General features: G+C 43.4%; 2 protein-coding genes across 5 annotated transcripts in view; both read right to left on the bottom strand.

Annotated features, from left to right (window-relative positions):
• Nucleotides 1-4285: 4285 nt before the first annotated feature.
• On the bottom strand, nucleotides 4286-10009 carry LOC112255983 (cytochrome P450 4V2). The gene is made up of 11 exons (XM_024428869.2): nucleotides 9722-10009; nucleotides 9516-9628; nucleotides 9191-9276; nucleotides 8118-8308; nucleotides 7927-7996; nucleotides 7692-7818; nucleotides 7264-7440; nucleotides 6902-7004; nucleotides 6582-6716; nucleotides 5805-5984; nucleotides 4286-4853 (listed from the first exon to the last, which is right to left on the bottom strand). Exons 1-11 carry the CDS (start codon nucleotides 9912-9914, stop codon nucleotides 4690-4692), a joined length of 1539 nt encoding a protein of 512 aa, XP_024284637.1. The 5' UTR covers nucleotides 9915-10009; the 3' UTR covers nucleotides 4286-4689.
• The window catches only part of fam149a (family with sequence similarity 149 member A), a 25592-nt gene continuing 19866 nt past the window's right edge, over nucleotides 9953-15678 (bottom strand). For 2 of the 4 annotated variants that reach the window (XM_024428865.2, XM_024428864.2), the window contains exons 13-15: nucleotides 14510-14588; nucleotides 13326-13481; nucleotides 10307-11406 (exon numbers count right to left, since the gene is read on the bottom strand). In XM_024428865.2, the coding sequence (XP_024284633.1) occupies nucleotides 11330-11406; nucleotides 13326-13481; nucleotides 14510-14588 (312 nt within the window). In that variant the 3' untranslated portion in view covers nucleotides 10307-11329. Of the gene's footprint in view, nucleotides 10088-10306; nucleotides 11407-13325; nucleotides 13482-14509; nucleotides 14589-15678 lie in introns of those variants that run through there. The other 2 variants (XM_024428866.2, XM_024428868.2) reach the window with 2 other exon arrangements.

Raw genomic sequence — 15678 nt, 5'->3', positions numbered from 1 at the left:
TCGTTGTGCAGTGTCAACCATATGTAGAGGCGTTTGATGAAGAAGACTGAAGTCCTGGTGTTATCTGCTGTAATCTCCTAATGGGGTAATGACGGGCTACCTCCTAACCAGACAGCAGCTAGCACTGGGTCTTGGTCACAGAGGTTGCTCCCAATTGGCACCATGTATTGGCCCTGGTTACAAGTAGTGCACTATATAGGGAATAGGGTGCAATTTGGGAGGCACATCTACCCTACCCACTCAGTATCACAGGTTGTGGACTGTTTGCATGCGGCTCAGTGAGCTGAGCTGTCCTTCAAACACATTTCAAAAGAATCAGGCTGTGTGTTCCACTCTAAATCAATCTCTTTTCTCTGTGCTTTCAGCAGTCTGTCTGGAACAAATCTCATTTTACCAAAGGGACGGTGTTGAGGTTGTGTTAATGCCTAGAACACCACAACACTGCTAACACCTGACCCTATTCATTGCTGCAACAGTCACGGGAGAGGAGCCATGCGTTCTCCGAAACATGACCCCCCTAACCACGCTCCTTAACACCCGCCAGCACCAATGTGTTGGAGGAAACACTGTTCAACTGGCGACCGGGGTCAGCCTACAGGCCACAAGGAGTTGCTAGGGCACAATGAGCCCCACCAGCCAAACCCTCCCCTAACCTAATTGTGCACTTTCCTTTGCCACAGCCCAGGAATGAATCCGGGTCTGTAGTAACACCTCTCACACTGCTATGCAGTGCCTTAGACCGTTGTGCCACTCAGGAGGCACTACCTGACCCTAGTCATTGTGTTATTCATGTTATTGTGTAGTTGTTCGGTTGGGCCTCACATTAATTTAGGGGAGTGGATGTTGTAGAGGAGGTGTCATGAAACAACAGCTTTTCACCATACAACAACATAGAGCCTTTTACTGCATGAGCATCACTTCACTACCTGGGGTGTATTCGTTACGGAAACTATTGACCATTTTACAACCAAATGGTAGCAAACTGCAAAACAAGAGTCTCCATTGGACAAATTCAGGCAGGTCCTTCCTCGTTCCGTTTGCTTCTATTTAGGAACAGTTTTCCAACAGAATAGGCGTAATGAATAGGCCCCTGTAAACATCATCATGGCCATGGATCTTGTCTTCTGTTTCAACAGGGTTTGAGAAATCCATTCCAGAAGGGATCTGGAATGTTGTCAGCTTTATACTTCCTCGAAGAGGCATTATGTTAGCCAGCCACTAAATCTAATGCATTACATTGATTGACTGTGGGACTCCGCTCTTCACATTCAACTTTTGCTGATTTGGAGTGTCCATTTCCCACTGGGCACACACTCGTTGAAACAATGTTTCCATGTCCTTTCAATGAAATTACGTTGAACCAATGTGGAATAGATGTTAAATTGACAAATATGCCCAGTTGGGTATGAGTAAGACTGGAGCCCTTGACCTGGATTACAAAAGTCCTGTTTATACCTGGTTCTAACATTCGTCTTTTGTCCTGATCTCATCCACACTCTGATTGTGCCCACATATAATAAGCCAGTGCATTTACACATGGTATTAAAATGTCTCTCTTATCCATCCACTGCGTCCACATTGTGAAAGGATTTCCTGGTCCCTCCCTGTATGCACATTATTTTTGTAGATATTCTGTCAAATATATATATATTTTTAAAGAGAAATCAAGTCAATGGTGCCACTGGTCAATGATATTAGAGAGTGAAATAATGATGATTTAAATGGTTTCATTGTCCAGATCTTTCTAGACTTGTAAGATATCTAGACACAATGAGTCCCTGACTTCCTCCGGAGGTTGGCAGGGAGATCTGATCACAATGTGTCTTTTGATTGTCTGCACTTGTCTAAGAATGATGGGCAGAATCAGAATGTGGACAAGATCAGGGCAAAGGACACGTTTGAATCAGGTATAAACTGGGCTAGTGTGTCTGAGTGGGAGTGCTGTTCTAGGATCACTTTTGCCTTTTATATCACAATGAGGAAGATTACATGGACAGGGGGGGACCTGATCCTAGATCAGCACTTCTAGTTTAAGATGCTTTGTGGATATGGACCCTGACTTGCACCCTATCTGTTGCCTTGAGGAGAGTGAACAGCTGATGAGCAGTGTTGTAATGCAGTTCAACCACCTTGTGGAAATGACTTGTGAGTATAGGGAGCTTTTTTCACTGTGACCGGCGATTAGTTTACCCAACAATTATTTTTAACCACTACATCACTGCTGATGAGGTGCAATACTGGCCCATGGTGGACATCTGCGTTATTTCAAACAAGCCTTCTCAGGAGGGTGCCATTTTGATCCATTTGGATGGGTTCCAATTAACTAATCAATCCTCAAACGTTCACTCTGGTGTCCAGAGTGTGGTAAAGTTTGGTGGTGCATGGCCACTGTGAAGTGGGCATACTGAGTTTTGCATTAGTCAGCTCAGTCAGATCAGTTTCCCAGGAGACCAGCTCTCACCTGAGGCATTCACAACCCGGAATCCAACTAATGATGGAAGATTCCTGCCAGTCTCTTTATTACTTGGACATCCTGCAAATTATGTTGGAAATGGGGCATCAGAGAGCCAGGGAGGGCAGAGCTGCCAATCTGAAGCCCATCATGATGGAATTCATTACAGGTAATACCCAGCATCTCAGAGCTGAACAGCATGTAAATATTGGTTCGGGCAAACTCAAAAACAAAAAATGTGAAGCATGCCAGCTAAACCATTACACAACACATTAATTGCACCATAACAGTGAAAAAAGGTTCCCACAAACTGTTTGGGCCTACATAAAGCTGTACCAACAGCAGAGCTCTCTTTTCAGCACCATGGAGTGAATCCTTACCACTGCTACACCTGGCTATCAGCGGAGCCTTGTCTGGCAGCGAAACAGTTCATTCAGCCTTATTTACCTCCTTTAAAAAAACATAGCTGATATGGATGACTTGCTTAAACAAATATGGTTTCTACTGTGAATTGAGATGTACAAACTATGGCATAAAGGGACGATGAGCAGATAAGAGGCGATTCATAATTTCCATTAATACATTAATGAGCGAGCTTGAACGGACATAGTCAATATAACTATTTGTTCAGCACTTCTGAAATATACAGTGACAGAATTCAGAACATGGGCCGTTCTTACAGTATTCTTCATGTACATCAAGTCAGAACCGTAGGATAAATAAAGGGGGCATGTAAGCAGCTTACTACACAACATACACTTAGTAGGACTTTCTTAGCTACAGTATACATATCTCCCTGGCATTTTACATCATTTATGCAGCAGTATACAAGACATTATTGGGCTCACCTTGTGCTGTGCTTTGAACAGGAAGGTGGTGCGGCGGTCCTTTGTGGGCAAAATTGTCATCAAACTTTGTCAAAGTCTAACATTTTCTGGATTTACGCTGCTTTCAAGACAACTGGGAACACTGACGTCAGTGATCTTTAGGTCAGAGCGCTAGAAAGAAGCCCAATTTCCCGACATGGAATTCTAAGTTGGATGACCATTGAAAACGTATTTTCCCAGTCGGAGCTCGTTCCCCCCGAGTTCCCAGTTGTCCTGAACTCACTGAAGTCAGATTTCCCAGTTCCGAATTGCCAGTTGTTTTGAACGTGGCAGAAATCATGCTGGATTGACAGCATGGCTAATGTTGAATGTCTATCCTTTTAAGCTTGGAAAAGAGGCACTTAAACCCAGACCACACACCCACTCCACTGAATAGCAGGCTAGTGATTAATTTGCAACGCTTGCAGTTAGCCACTGATTCCTTCCAAAACACTCATTGTTGAATTTGCGATTTCCAACTTGTGTAATGTTTGTCGAATGGCCTATGAGCACCGATACGTTTGATCTATAATTTCTCTACATATGACAAGGATTAAAAAAGATTTGCCAGTAGATTGTCGTCTTGATTCATGATGATGACTGCTAGCTTGCTAGCTAAGATTGAATGTATGATGTTGACAGTCCAATCAAAGCTATGGTAGATATAACGTGATTTGACAATTTTATCTGTGGCCAATCACCTTGAGCCTTCTTGGATGGGCACTTCTAATGTAACTATATGGCAGCACCCAAGGGGCCTGATTTTTTGAGCTCTGCCAGTAGATTTTGCTGTGACGTAGTGTTCCCATGAGTAACAGAACACTGAGCCAACCATGGCGCAACTAGAGAACATTACCAACCCCAACGCGCCATATTTTCCACTGGCTGCACCACCACCACAGAAAGCACTGAGCTAGGCTGAAACACCTGCATTTTGGAGCTGCCTTAGTCAAGAAAGAAAAAGAGACCATGTTTGTAAGCGGCTTTATTAACTCAATTATGTTTTTTTACATTGTTTGCAAACTGATGTGATACATATTAAAGCCAAAATAACAGGCACTTTAATTTTTGCTGAACGGGGCTCTGCCACACCTGCCCTGAATTAAGGGTCGTCACTGGAGCTGAATCATTAGGTCAGAAACACTGATTTAGCAAATATATTTATCCAACCAGAATCCCTTTGTTTTACTTTATTCAACTAAAGAAATTAATTTAACCTTCATACATAATTTGTATTTATTAAAAAAACACTTGCTATAATATAGACACAAGATTGAAAAAGAGGCTACAACCAAACAATGTATTACGACATGACAAAGTACCATAGTATTATAGTAGAGCTGTTTGCCGGGGGAGACTAGCATCTCTTCTCTAGCATTGTCTCTTCTCTAGCGTAATCCAAATACCCTTCTCTGGTCGGAGTATGAGGTCACCCAGAGGTCTCAGCTCCTCTCGGCTCTGGCAGGCCTGCACGGAGAAGTGACGCAACACCGAAGACAGCACCACCTTCTCCTCCATCATGGCAAACCGCTGGCCTGGAGACAAAGGACATACAGACATGCATGTGAGGACACCATACACTGACATAGGCCTTTTCCGAATACCCATACTTGTGTTCTAAATAGTAGACTTTTTGGGTATGAGACATTTAGACATTTGAGTATGCTTTAAATGTCATACTAATTTTCTATTTTTATCAAGTAGAATTTGCTGCACCCTCACAGGTGTTTCAAACAGCTGATAATCCAAATAGGGGACACGCTCTACAAAAATGAATGAATGGCGGGAATCAAGCTCACTTGCGCATTCAGATGAAGCCTTCTCAGTATGGGTGAGTTGCTTACTGCATACTTTTTTACTGAACAGTATGTTCAAAATAGTATGTAGTATTAGTACACAGTCTGTAGTTTTAGTAAGTAGTAGGCAATACAGATTCAGACATACAGTAGACAACAATCTGACCGTAACATTGTTTCCTTTCATTCAGCTTTTGTGAGTCTCTCTCTTTGTCACTCTCTCGGTCCTCTCTACCCCCCCACTCTATCATCTTGAGGAGAGAGACAATCTGTCTCATTCAGTGTGTGGGAGACAGGGCTGATTGGCGGCAGCGGCTCTACTCTCAGGAGATGGAGAGTCAGTGCTCCTTTGCTCCTCCTCGCTAAATGGATGATTGATTCTTGAGGAAGAGTGGGCTCTTAAAGGGAATGGGAGCGTAAATGAGGTAAGTGAGGAAGCTGTTTCATAATAAGTGTTGGCTTTATTGCAATGTGACCCATCAGGGAAGGTGCAGCGCCCTGCTTCTAAATTGAGCTTCTCCTTTCAGTTTCTTTTCCACTTCCTGAAGCCAGACTGTGGGTCAAAATCATTTAGCTGGGTCCTTGCCCTTTGTCTGTACCATTGCAATCATTTTGATATATAATGGCTTGTATATTAGACCCATATTAAGAGGAGAGAGGGATATGAATGGTAATATGTCCTGAGCGAACCGATGCAGTTCCTGGGTCCAGCGGAGAAGGGGATGTATGCGTAGGGATGTCGTCCTGTGCTGTTCTCTATCAGGAAACGCTCTGGCCGGAACTCCTCGGGATCCGGGAAGTATCGTGGATCGCGGTGCAGGGCAAAGGGAATGATCAGGGCATTCACTCCTTTAGGAATTTTAAAGCCATCTGCAATGGGAGGATATTAAGTATCAGTCATGGAATTAAATGTAATTCATTTCTAACTGTGGGCTCATTGTACTGACAGTTGCATTGAACATTATGTCAATATTTTCTACCTGCAGTAAAACACTGACTTGTATTAAGCAAGGATGTTGCTTGGTCACACAGTGGAATCAAAGCTCAGTCCTTTGGCAAAGAGTGACATGTACCCATACTCAGACTAACAGATGCTTGCCCACCCTGAGAAGGAAGACCGGATTACTAACACTGTGATTTCGCCACTGAGTCGACAAATCTGTATTTCCTCTAAAACTACAGTTATGCTTATATTCAGAGATAACAGGAAGTGCATATAATTTTCTAATTAGTCTAACAGTGAAATCCATCCATCTGCTTCTGCCTTGGTTTTACACTGTCAGAAAATGCTTTTACTGCAAGCGGAGAGAATGGAAAACAGGCTGCCAGAGCTGACAAATACAAGTCCTGACATGTGCCGTTTCAAATGAGATGGAGATGACACCCATGGATTCAAACAGTGAGGATCTTAGTCTGCTGCCATTTTACAGGTAAAGGTGCACTTTGGGACAATCTGCTGCCACCTACTGATGTGACAGTCGTCGCTTACGGTGCGTGCGAACATGGGCACGGCGGGGAAGAGGCGAAGGGTCTCCTTGATGACGCATTCAAGGTAACGTAACCTCTTCAGGTCATCGACGGTGACCGAACGGTTGGAGGAACCTCGGTGGGTAAAAGAGGGACATATGGATGGGATTTCATAATACAATGGTCAAATGCGAAAAGGAGAGAACAGGAATATGAATGTAAAGTAGTAGTGAGACAGAGAGATACGTGGCTATATGTAATACAACTGTCACATGGGATGAGGAGAGAACAGGAATATGAATGAAAAGGAGTATATTTACCAAACACCACTTGGAGCTCCTCCTGGACCTTGGTCTGGACCTCAGGGTAGGATCCCAGTAGGTGAAGGGCCCAGTTCATAGAGGCTGCTGTGGTGTCATGGCCCTACGAACACACAATCATTCAGGAGAGCGCATTAGGGTTGTGTTGAAAAGTGTGCCATTTGGGACCCATTAGGGTTGTGTTGAATAGGGTGCCATTTGGGACATAACCCATGTGCAGTTGTCTAATGTACATCAAGTAATTTCAAGTAAAAGAGGAACTATCCCACCTACAGTATGAAATGTTGTTCGATTGCAAAGGGCCTCAGTGGAGTCACATGCTGAATGTGTGATCATATTGGTGTTGGGTTTCGTTACACTACCTCAAACATAAAGGTGTCCACCTCCTCTTGGATATCACTATGGCTCAAGTAATTTCCCTCCTCATCAGTGGCTTTTAACAGCATGTCCAGGAAGGCAAGTCTTCTCCTTTTGATGCCATGGTCAGATTCACTGTCAGAACCTGCATTCTCCATGCTTTCTGCTCTCTCCTTGATCACCTGGAGATTACACAAACATTATTACCATACATTTATATTTCATTTTTGTTCAAAATAAATCTGTGCCAATACCCATGCTAACAAGATGATTATTACAATATATAACAGATGATAGTCAGTCGACTGGAATCCTTTCTGACCTGTTATATATTGTTATGTCCATTTTGTTCGCATGATCATTTTTGGCAGTCCAAATCAAAAACACTTGGACATACAATAGGTTCCTTAAAGGCCTCAGTAGATCTACTCACACTCTGAGTGAATGAATGGAGGATCCTCAGTCTATTGTCATGGTCCTTCCCCTCCCATAACAGACTGTAGATGAAGTCTGGCCAATACCAGGGAGCTCTCTGGCGACGTCCGATGATGTCACTCATTCTGTAAAGAAAGCTCAGTAAATCTAACAGAAACACCAAGGAATGTAGACAGGATGTAGACAGTGTATAAGACTATGTCATGATGGTTTATTAACACGTTAATACTTACTTGTACACACTGCGGACGTACTCAGACTCGCTGTTACTTTGTGCGTAGATGTTCTTTCCCATTGCCGTTTCTGAAACAAAAACAAAAAAAATAGGAAACATTGTGTCATCATTAGCATTTATTACAAATGACTTTGATCACAGATTTGGAGAGTTGATTTTTACAGTGCCATTCCAAAATCAGTCACTCACCACAAATAATGTCCAAAGCACAGAGTGTGATGTAGCTAAAACAGTTGAATGGATCTCCTCCAGCCTGCTTCTCCAGTTTCTGTGTTAAAACCTCAGCCTGCTCATTCATCACCTCCAGAAACTCAGCCAAGATGGAGAAATGGAATGTCGGGGTCAACATCTTCCTTCTGCCACGCCACTTATCCCCTGTGCTGTTAGAGTCAGGACAGAGAGAAAATCACTTACCCCTGTGCTGTTAGAGGCAGGACAGAGAATTACCTCGAGTATTTCCCAAATGACACCCTATTCTTTATACAGCCCAATTGTTTATACAGCCCTATTCTTTATACAGCCCTATTCTTTATACAGCCCAATTGTTTATACAGCCCAATTGTTTATACAGCCCAATTGTTTATACAGCCATATTCTTTATACAGCCCTATTGGCCCTGGTTAAAAGTAGTGCACTATGGCCTGCCGAGTGGTGCAGCGGTCTAAGGCACTGCATCGCAGTGCTAGAGGCGACACTACAGATCCGGGTTCGATGTGTCGCAGCCGGCCATGACCAGGAGACCAATGAAGTGGTGCACAATTGGCCCAGTGTCGTCCGGCTTAGGGGAGGATTTGGCCGGCTGGAATGTCCTTGTCCCATCACGCTCTAGCGACTCCTTGTGGCAGGCTGGCGCATGTACGCTGCCTTCAGTTGCCAGCTAGATGGTGTTTCCTCTGACACATTGGTGCGGCTGGGTTGTGGGTTAAGCGAGCAGTGTGTGAAGAAGCAGTGAGGCTTGGCAGGATCGTGTTTGGCTCTCATGGCTCTTGACCTTCGCCTCTCCTGAGACAGTTTGGGAGTTGCAGCGATGGAACAAGACTAACTACCAATTGGATATAACAAAAATTATTTATTTATAATTTGTGACTATAATTCAACTATAATGGGAATAGGGTGCCATTTGGGATGCAACCAACACTGAATCAGAGGGGTGCAGAGGGCTGCCTTAAATCGACAGCGATATTTATGTCATCAGTTTAAAGTCCTCAGGCCCAATACTGTTTTTGATGATGGGAGAAGGAAGGAAGAGGAAAATGACCTACCTGGTGAGCAGGCCAGTCCCAAGCCAAGGCTGCATAAACCTATAGAAATATGCCTTGTCTATGTGTTTGGAACTGTGCAGAATCCCCTTGGAAGAGAACAAATGAAATGAAAACAGATCCAGAAAAACAGACCAGAATTAACAAAAGATTGGAAGACTAGCTGTCGTCATGACGTCAGCTAATGGGGATCCGAATTAAGTTTAAACATTAAAGTTATGCTCAATGGATAGGTAATGTGCTATATCTCTGACTGTATCTGATGATTATCCAGTCAGCGTCAGCAGTAATACAGGTAGTAAAAAAGTCCCAGCAGTGTGGTGATTACCTCCACAGTCTCTGCATGAAACAAGACCACCAATGGCAGGGGTCCAACCCAAACCTTCAGCAATGGTAAATGTCTGAACTCCTTAGTGCCTTCAATAATCTGGTTGAAGAAATCTACCAAAAAAGAAAAAGTACTGCTATTGCATTTGTTACTTGGGAAATATTAGATAGCCTAACCTAAATACAGCTCAGAGGTGAGGATCTTACCTCCTGCATTAGTGCTGAACAGAAGTGCATTCCCAATGATTGGATAAGCTCCATCCACTCCAGGGATTGGCCTCAAATCGTTCCAGTCCTGAAAGTATTTCTTCAGTGGATGGTACATGATGCAGGCCAACAGAACAATCAGAAGGACCAGACATATGATCCCCAGCGTGTATGTTCCAGACATAATCACCATCTTGGTTTAACGTAGCAGTCTGCTATGTTGTGAAATCCCTCTGATCTGTATGCGGAGCAGCTTTTGATGGACTTTAGACTGGTTATGCACTTCTCCTTTGGCACAGTTAACCGTACGGGTACTGGAACCTCGACTCTCATGCAGCTACAGTGTGAGAAACTGGGTCATGTTGGCTGTGAGGGGTGGAATGATGGGGATGGGTAATGTGAAAACAAAGGTTGGCTGTGTAATGATAGCAATTACACAATCTGTGTGTGTGTGCATGTAGTAGTTAATAGTTATTTTCTCTTCTCCTCTGACATTGACTCATGGGGTAACTAAACCACAACTACAGTATCATTTGCACACTGATTAGATAAGCTCATTCCACTCCAGAAATACAAATGTGCATGTAACAGAAATAGCCATTTATTGCATAACAAAATTATATTGTTACAATTTCAAAACAATATTTGAATGAATGATCATTCCTTGAAAAACCTAGGGTTTTCAAGACACTGACATTTCTGTAGAAAACATACAAGTAGGACCTAGTTCATGTTTTTCCTCCTAACATGGCTCATTTACCAAATGCATTTAGCCACATTGAATTTAGATTTAGTAATGACCTTGTGTTAAGAAGCAGCTAATAATCTGTATAAATGTTATGGTTTCATCAATCAATGTAATAATAAAAACATTGCATTGAGAATAGTTTAGCCAAATGAAAATCCAATTGGACCTTTCTTCCTGTTGTTTCCATAAATTCCGGTTATGACTACATAGAATACAGCTACGGATGAGATTTACCATTGAACTCCCGCAAGAGTTAGGATTTACGTTTTGAAGCCAGATGATGAGTCTGAGTTGGATATCGCCACATGCGCAACATCGCAAGACTTCCGGGAATGCTTGAGAACTAGACCAAGCAGACCAGGCCGGGGTTTGGGGTTTATAGAAGACCAAGCAGACCAGGCCAGGGTTTGGGGTCCATGAGAGAAGAGAAATTCTTCCTTAGTTCTCGAAATCTAAAGGCACAACTTATGAGACAATGTCTTAAGTAGTTGAACATGTTATTACTCCAACCAAGTGAAAGTGACACGTTTTCATTTTAGTCAAAAATACCTTTATATAAAATATAACCAAGCAGATTTGTCCTGCTAAATGCCATTGCACCCTAAATGTGGTATTTTCAAATGAAAAGCTTGTCCTTATTGTCCAGCCGTTATCTGCACATTGCGGTCTTACCTCTAGATAGCCACTGTCAGGGAGGCTAGCTAGCTATCACCACAGCGATGGCTTCAAAACGTACGTCCAAACTCTTCTTTTAGTTCTATGGTAAATCTCACCGTAGCTGTACTTCATCAAGTCACACCCATTAATTCCAATTGTTGGTGTTCCTGATGCATTCTGGTCTTCCTGTCTGGACTGTGCTCCTATGACAACACCACCTGGAGTCTCTTCTTCACATGACCAGGAAACCGACCAAACACTTTACGTTGATAAGGAACACCTGGATAAGTTTTATACTTCCGTTAAACTACAGTAGAAATGACACATGCTTAATTACTGCTTAATTTCCTTTTCCATTCAATTCACTTTTCTCATCTCCCTTTACTTATCTACCTACTAGCAATTTTCCTGTGCACATCAATCTACGAGCAGCACATTGCACTAAACCTTACTAGTGATGGAGAAAAAAAAAATCAATAGATACATATCGCAATATAGTTTATTATATGGTTACATTAACCTTTTTTTGCTAGGTAGCGTTAGCTAGCGCTAGTTGGCTGTACCTGTGCCAAAACTCTGGTGTTTTTCATCCTATAGCTCGTTTTCCATCGCCACTTTTATATTTCCCTGACTGATCAAAACTCATGTTCTCATCGCCCTCTGGTGAGCGCTATGTCTGGAACATCAAATCGGAGGAAAAAAAACGCAGTATCGAATCGCAATACATATCATATCGACACCTAAGTATGGTATCGTGAGGTGCCTCAGTATGGTGATATGGTATCGTGAGGTGCCTCAGTATGGTGGTGATATGAGGGTATCGTGAGGTGCCTCAGTATGGTGGTGATATGGTATCGTGAGGTGCCTCAGTATGGTGGTGATATGGTATCGTATGGTGGTGATATGGTGCCGTGAGGTGCCTCAGTATGGTGGTGATATGGTATCGTGAGGTGCCTCAGTATGGTGGTGATATGGTATCGTGAGGTGCCTCAGTATGGTGATATGGTATCGTGAGGTGCCTCAGTATGGTGATATGGTATCGTGAGGTGCCTCAGTATGGTGGTGATATGGTATCGTGAGGTGCCTCAGTATGGTGGTGATATGGTATCGTGAGGTGCCTCAGTATGGTGGTGATATGGTATCGTGAGGTGCCTCAGTATGGTGGTGATATGGTATCGTGAGGTGCCCCTCAGTATGGTGGTGATATGGTATCGTGAGGTGCCTCAGTATGGTGATATGGTATCGTGAGGTGCCTCAGTATGGTGGTGATATGGTATCGTGAGGTGCCTCAGTATGGTGGTGATATGGTAGGTGCCTCGTGAGGTGCCTCAGTATGGTGGTGATATGGTATCGTGAGGTGCCTCAGTATGGTGATATGGTATCGTGAGGTGCCTCAGTATGGTGGTGATATGGTATCATGAGGTCCCTCAGTATGGTGATATGGTATCGTGAGGTGCCTCAGTATGGTGATATGGTATCGTGAGGTCCCTCAGTATGGTGGTAATATGGTATCGTGAGGTCCCTCAGTATGGTGGTAATATGGTATCATGAGGTCCCTCAGTATGGTGATATGGTATCGTGAGGTGCCTCAGTATGGTGATATGGTATCGTGAGGTGCCTCAGTATGATTGTAATATGGTATCGTGAGGTCCCTCAGTATGGTGATATGGTATCGTGAGGTCCCTCAGTATGGTGATATGGTATCGTGAGGTCCCTCAGTATGGTGATAATATGGTATCGTGAGGTCCCTCAGTATGGTGATATGGTATCGTGAGGTCCCTCAGTATGGTGATAATATGGTATCGTGAGGTCCCTCAGTATGGTGATATGGTATCATGAGGTCCCTCAGTATGGTGATAATATGGTATCGTGAGGTCCCTCAGTATGGTGATATGGTATCATGAGGTCCCTCAGTATGGTGATAATATGGTATCGTGAGGTCCCTCAGTATGGTGATAATATGGTATTGTGAGGTCCCTCAGTATGGTGGTGATATGGTATCGTGAGGTCCCTCAGTATGGTGATAATATGGTATTGTGAGGTCCCTCAGTATGGTGGTGATATGGTATCGTGAGGTCCCTCAGTATGGTGATAATATGGTATCGTGAGGTCCCTAGCAATTCCCAGGCCTATGCAGTACCCTCTCCACTTTCCTCCTAATAACTCCATGTAGTCATTTGCCCTTTATACAGTATTTACCTAAAAGCAGTGGTTCGGTCCCACTCTCTCCTTCCACAGAGGAGGATAGCGGGCGCTGGCGTCTCATCGTTGCCATGGTGCTCTCGGAGAAGCCACTGGAGCCGGAGCAGGTGATACCCACGCCAAAGCCTGTCACTCCAATCGGAGCACAGTCACCTAGGAGACCAGAGGTGACGCATTACGACATGCCCGTCTAACGCCGACACAGTTATCGTCCCAAATGGCACCCTCTTCTCTGGCTGCATTCCAACACTTAAGACACACCCTCGCCCCTCAGCGCTCAAATTAAGTGGACACTTCTGATGATGTATCATGACGTCTGACGAGTACACTTGCAGGGCAAAGGAGGAAGAAATTATTTTTAAATGGACTGCCCTTGGCTGGAAATTCATTCATCCTGCGATGATTGTGTTTTCAGCCACCGGTAGTTTGTGGGTGCTTTATATGTGCTACAGTCAATATTGTACGGCTACTGTATGATAGATAGCAAATTAATTAGCTAACTCACGTTGGCCTGCCTAGCTGGAACTTATGAAGGAAAATGTTTTCTACAATTTCCAAAAGCTAAACAAACAAAAACATAATTAATTTTACGAGACGTGTTGGTGCATTAATAGCACAATTTCTAACTTACTTACATATGTTTTTACTTACACCTTGTATGTTGACTCCATATTGACGTTGAGGTTTCGGCTGACTTTTCTTAGTGAATGTACAATCATCGCTAATTGAATTATGGGGTGTTTCAGCCCCAACATAATTGTATACTCGCAAACTCCATTAAGAACGAGGGCTGAAGGGCTTAGGTTGCAAACTTCCCTTTCTTGGCTAATAATTTGGACCAACAATAAATATGGCCGTGGGGTTTCCCCCAAGGGCATAAGGTGAGGGTAAGTGGACAAGGGTGTCTTTTATGAGTTGAACCGCAGCCTCTGTCTAATGCACTACTTTGAACCAGGGCCAATGGGGACGATGACACATTCTGCCTCTGCCTTTAACCTCCACTTTCCTCAAAGGCTGTAATAATAAATAATGAATTCCGACAACACGAGGCTATGAACACGCACTGAAAAATCTAAAACAATATTTACAATGTACATAATACTTATAGATCCCCCTGCACTGGACACCTGTCATGTCATTTGTTGGCTAGACACATGAGTACACAGTACTATTGAGGTCACCTGGGTGAGGTCCTTTCCCAGTCTTCATGTGGCAGGTGAAATCCATGGGAGTGAACAATCGCTTCATGGGTGTGTCTGACTAGAAAACAAATAGCTGCTTTCAAGTCACATGTTAAAAGAAAAAGGATACTATTTGAGCAAACACACCTAGATAAATAGTGGTAATATGGAACCTACACTACAGTAATCCAAGTTGAAACAAGGATAATAATCTATTATGTTACCATCATTACCATGGCATTGTACAAAAAGGTAGACAGCTTTTATTTATTTAGCCCTTATTTAACCAGGTAAATGAACCCTCTACAGACTAAGCCTTACTGTAACGAGTGCACTGGGAAGCAAGTTCAATGACCACGAAACACAAACACCACACCGACATGAAAACAGAGTCAATAACACCTGAGGAAAGAACCAAGGGGAGTGACAGATATAGGGAAGATAAACAAGGAGGTGATGGAGTCCAGGTAAGTGTTATGAGGTGCAGGTGCGCAAGACGATGGTGACAGGTGTGCGGGATAATCAGCAGCCTGATGATCTAGAGGTCGGAGAGGGAGTATGCGTGACACTTACTGCTATTAGCCCACATAAACACGTTGAATAACATTTTCACTACATGGAACGAAAGATAGTCCCCCCAAAAAATCAGTCCTACTGATAGATATAAAACCAAATTATTTTACATGTATTTAACCCCTTATTCTTGCCACTAAACTGTCTCCACATATACTTCCATTAATTTTTTTAACTGGTACCGGGGGACCTTCAGACAAGTCTTGTGAGGCCTGTGGGCGTCCTAGAGTAAAACAACCGACATGTACGTGTCCATGACAGTCTCGTATTTGTGTGTAGCCCAAAGTGTTCAGACGCTACAGACATAACTTGACAGATCGGCTGTACCTCAGAGTAAAACGGAGAACACCATCATGTTTGTGAGAGTCTCATCTTTCCATAGAGGGGTCGTATGCTACATCATAGTCTGACAAACACCGCTCTAGCTCTGCCACCTTTCACCTCAGATGCAGAAGTGAAATATCGGCGGATATGGTGGATTGAGACGCATCCAATGCAAAAACTGATCTCTAACTTAAATTGACAGATTTTAATGGGGATGTTTTTATTATGCTAATTAGATTTCCACAGGGGTGCTGACATCAACTCTAGGGGGC

The sequence above is a fragment of the Oncorhynchus tshawytscha genome, linkage group LG08 (assembly GCF_018296145.1).
Source record: "Oncorhynchus tshawytscha isolate Ot180627B linkage group LG08, Otsh_v2.0, whole genome shotgun sequence".
NCBI lineage: Eukaryota > Metazoa > Chordata > Actinopteri > Salmoniformes > Salmonidae > Oncorhynchus > Oncorhynchus tshawytscha.
This window is presented reverse-complemented; position numbering and strand designations above follow the sequence as displayed.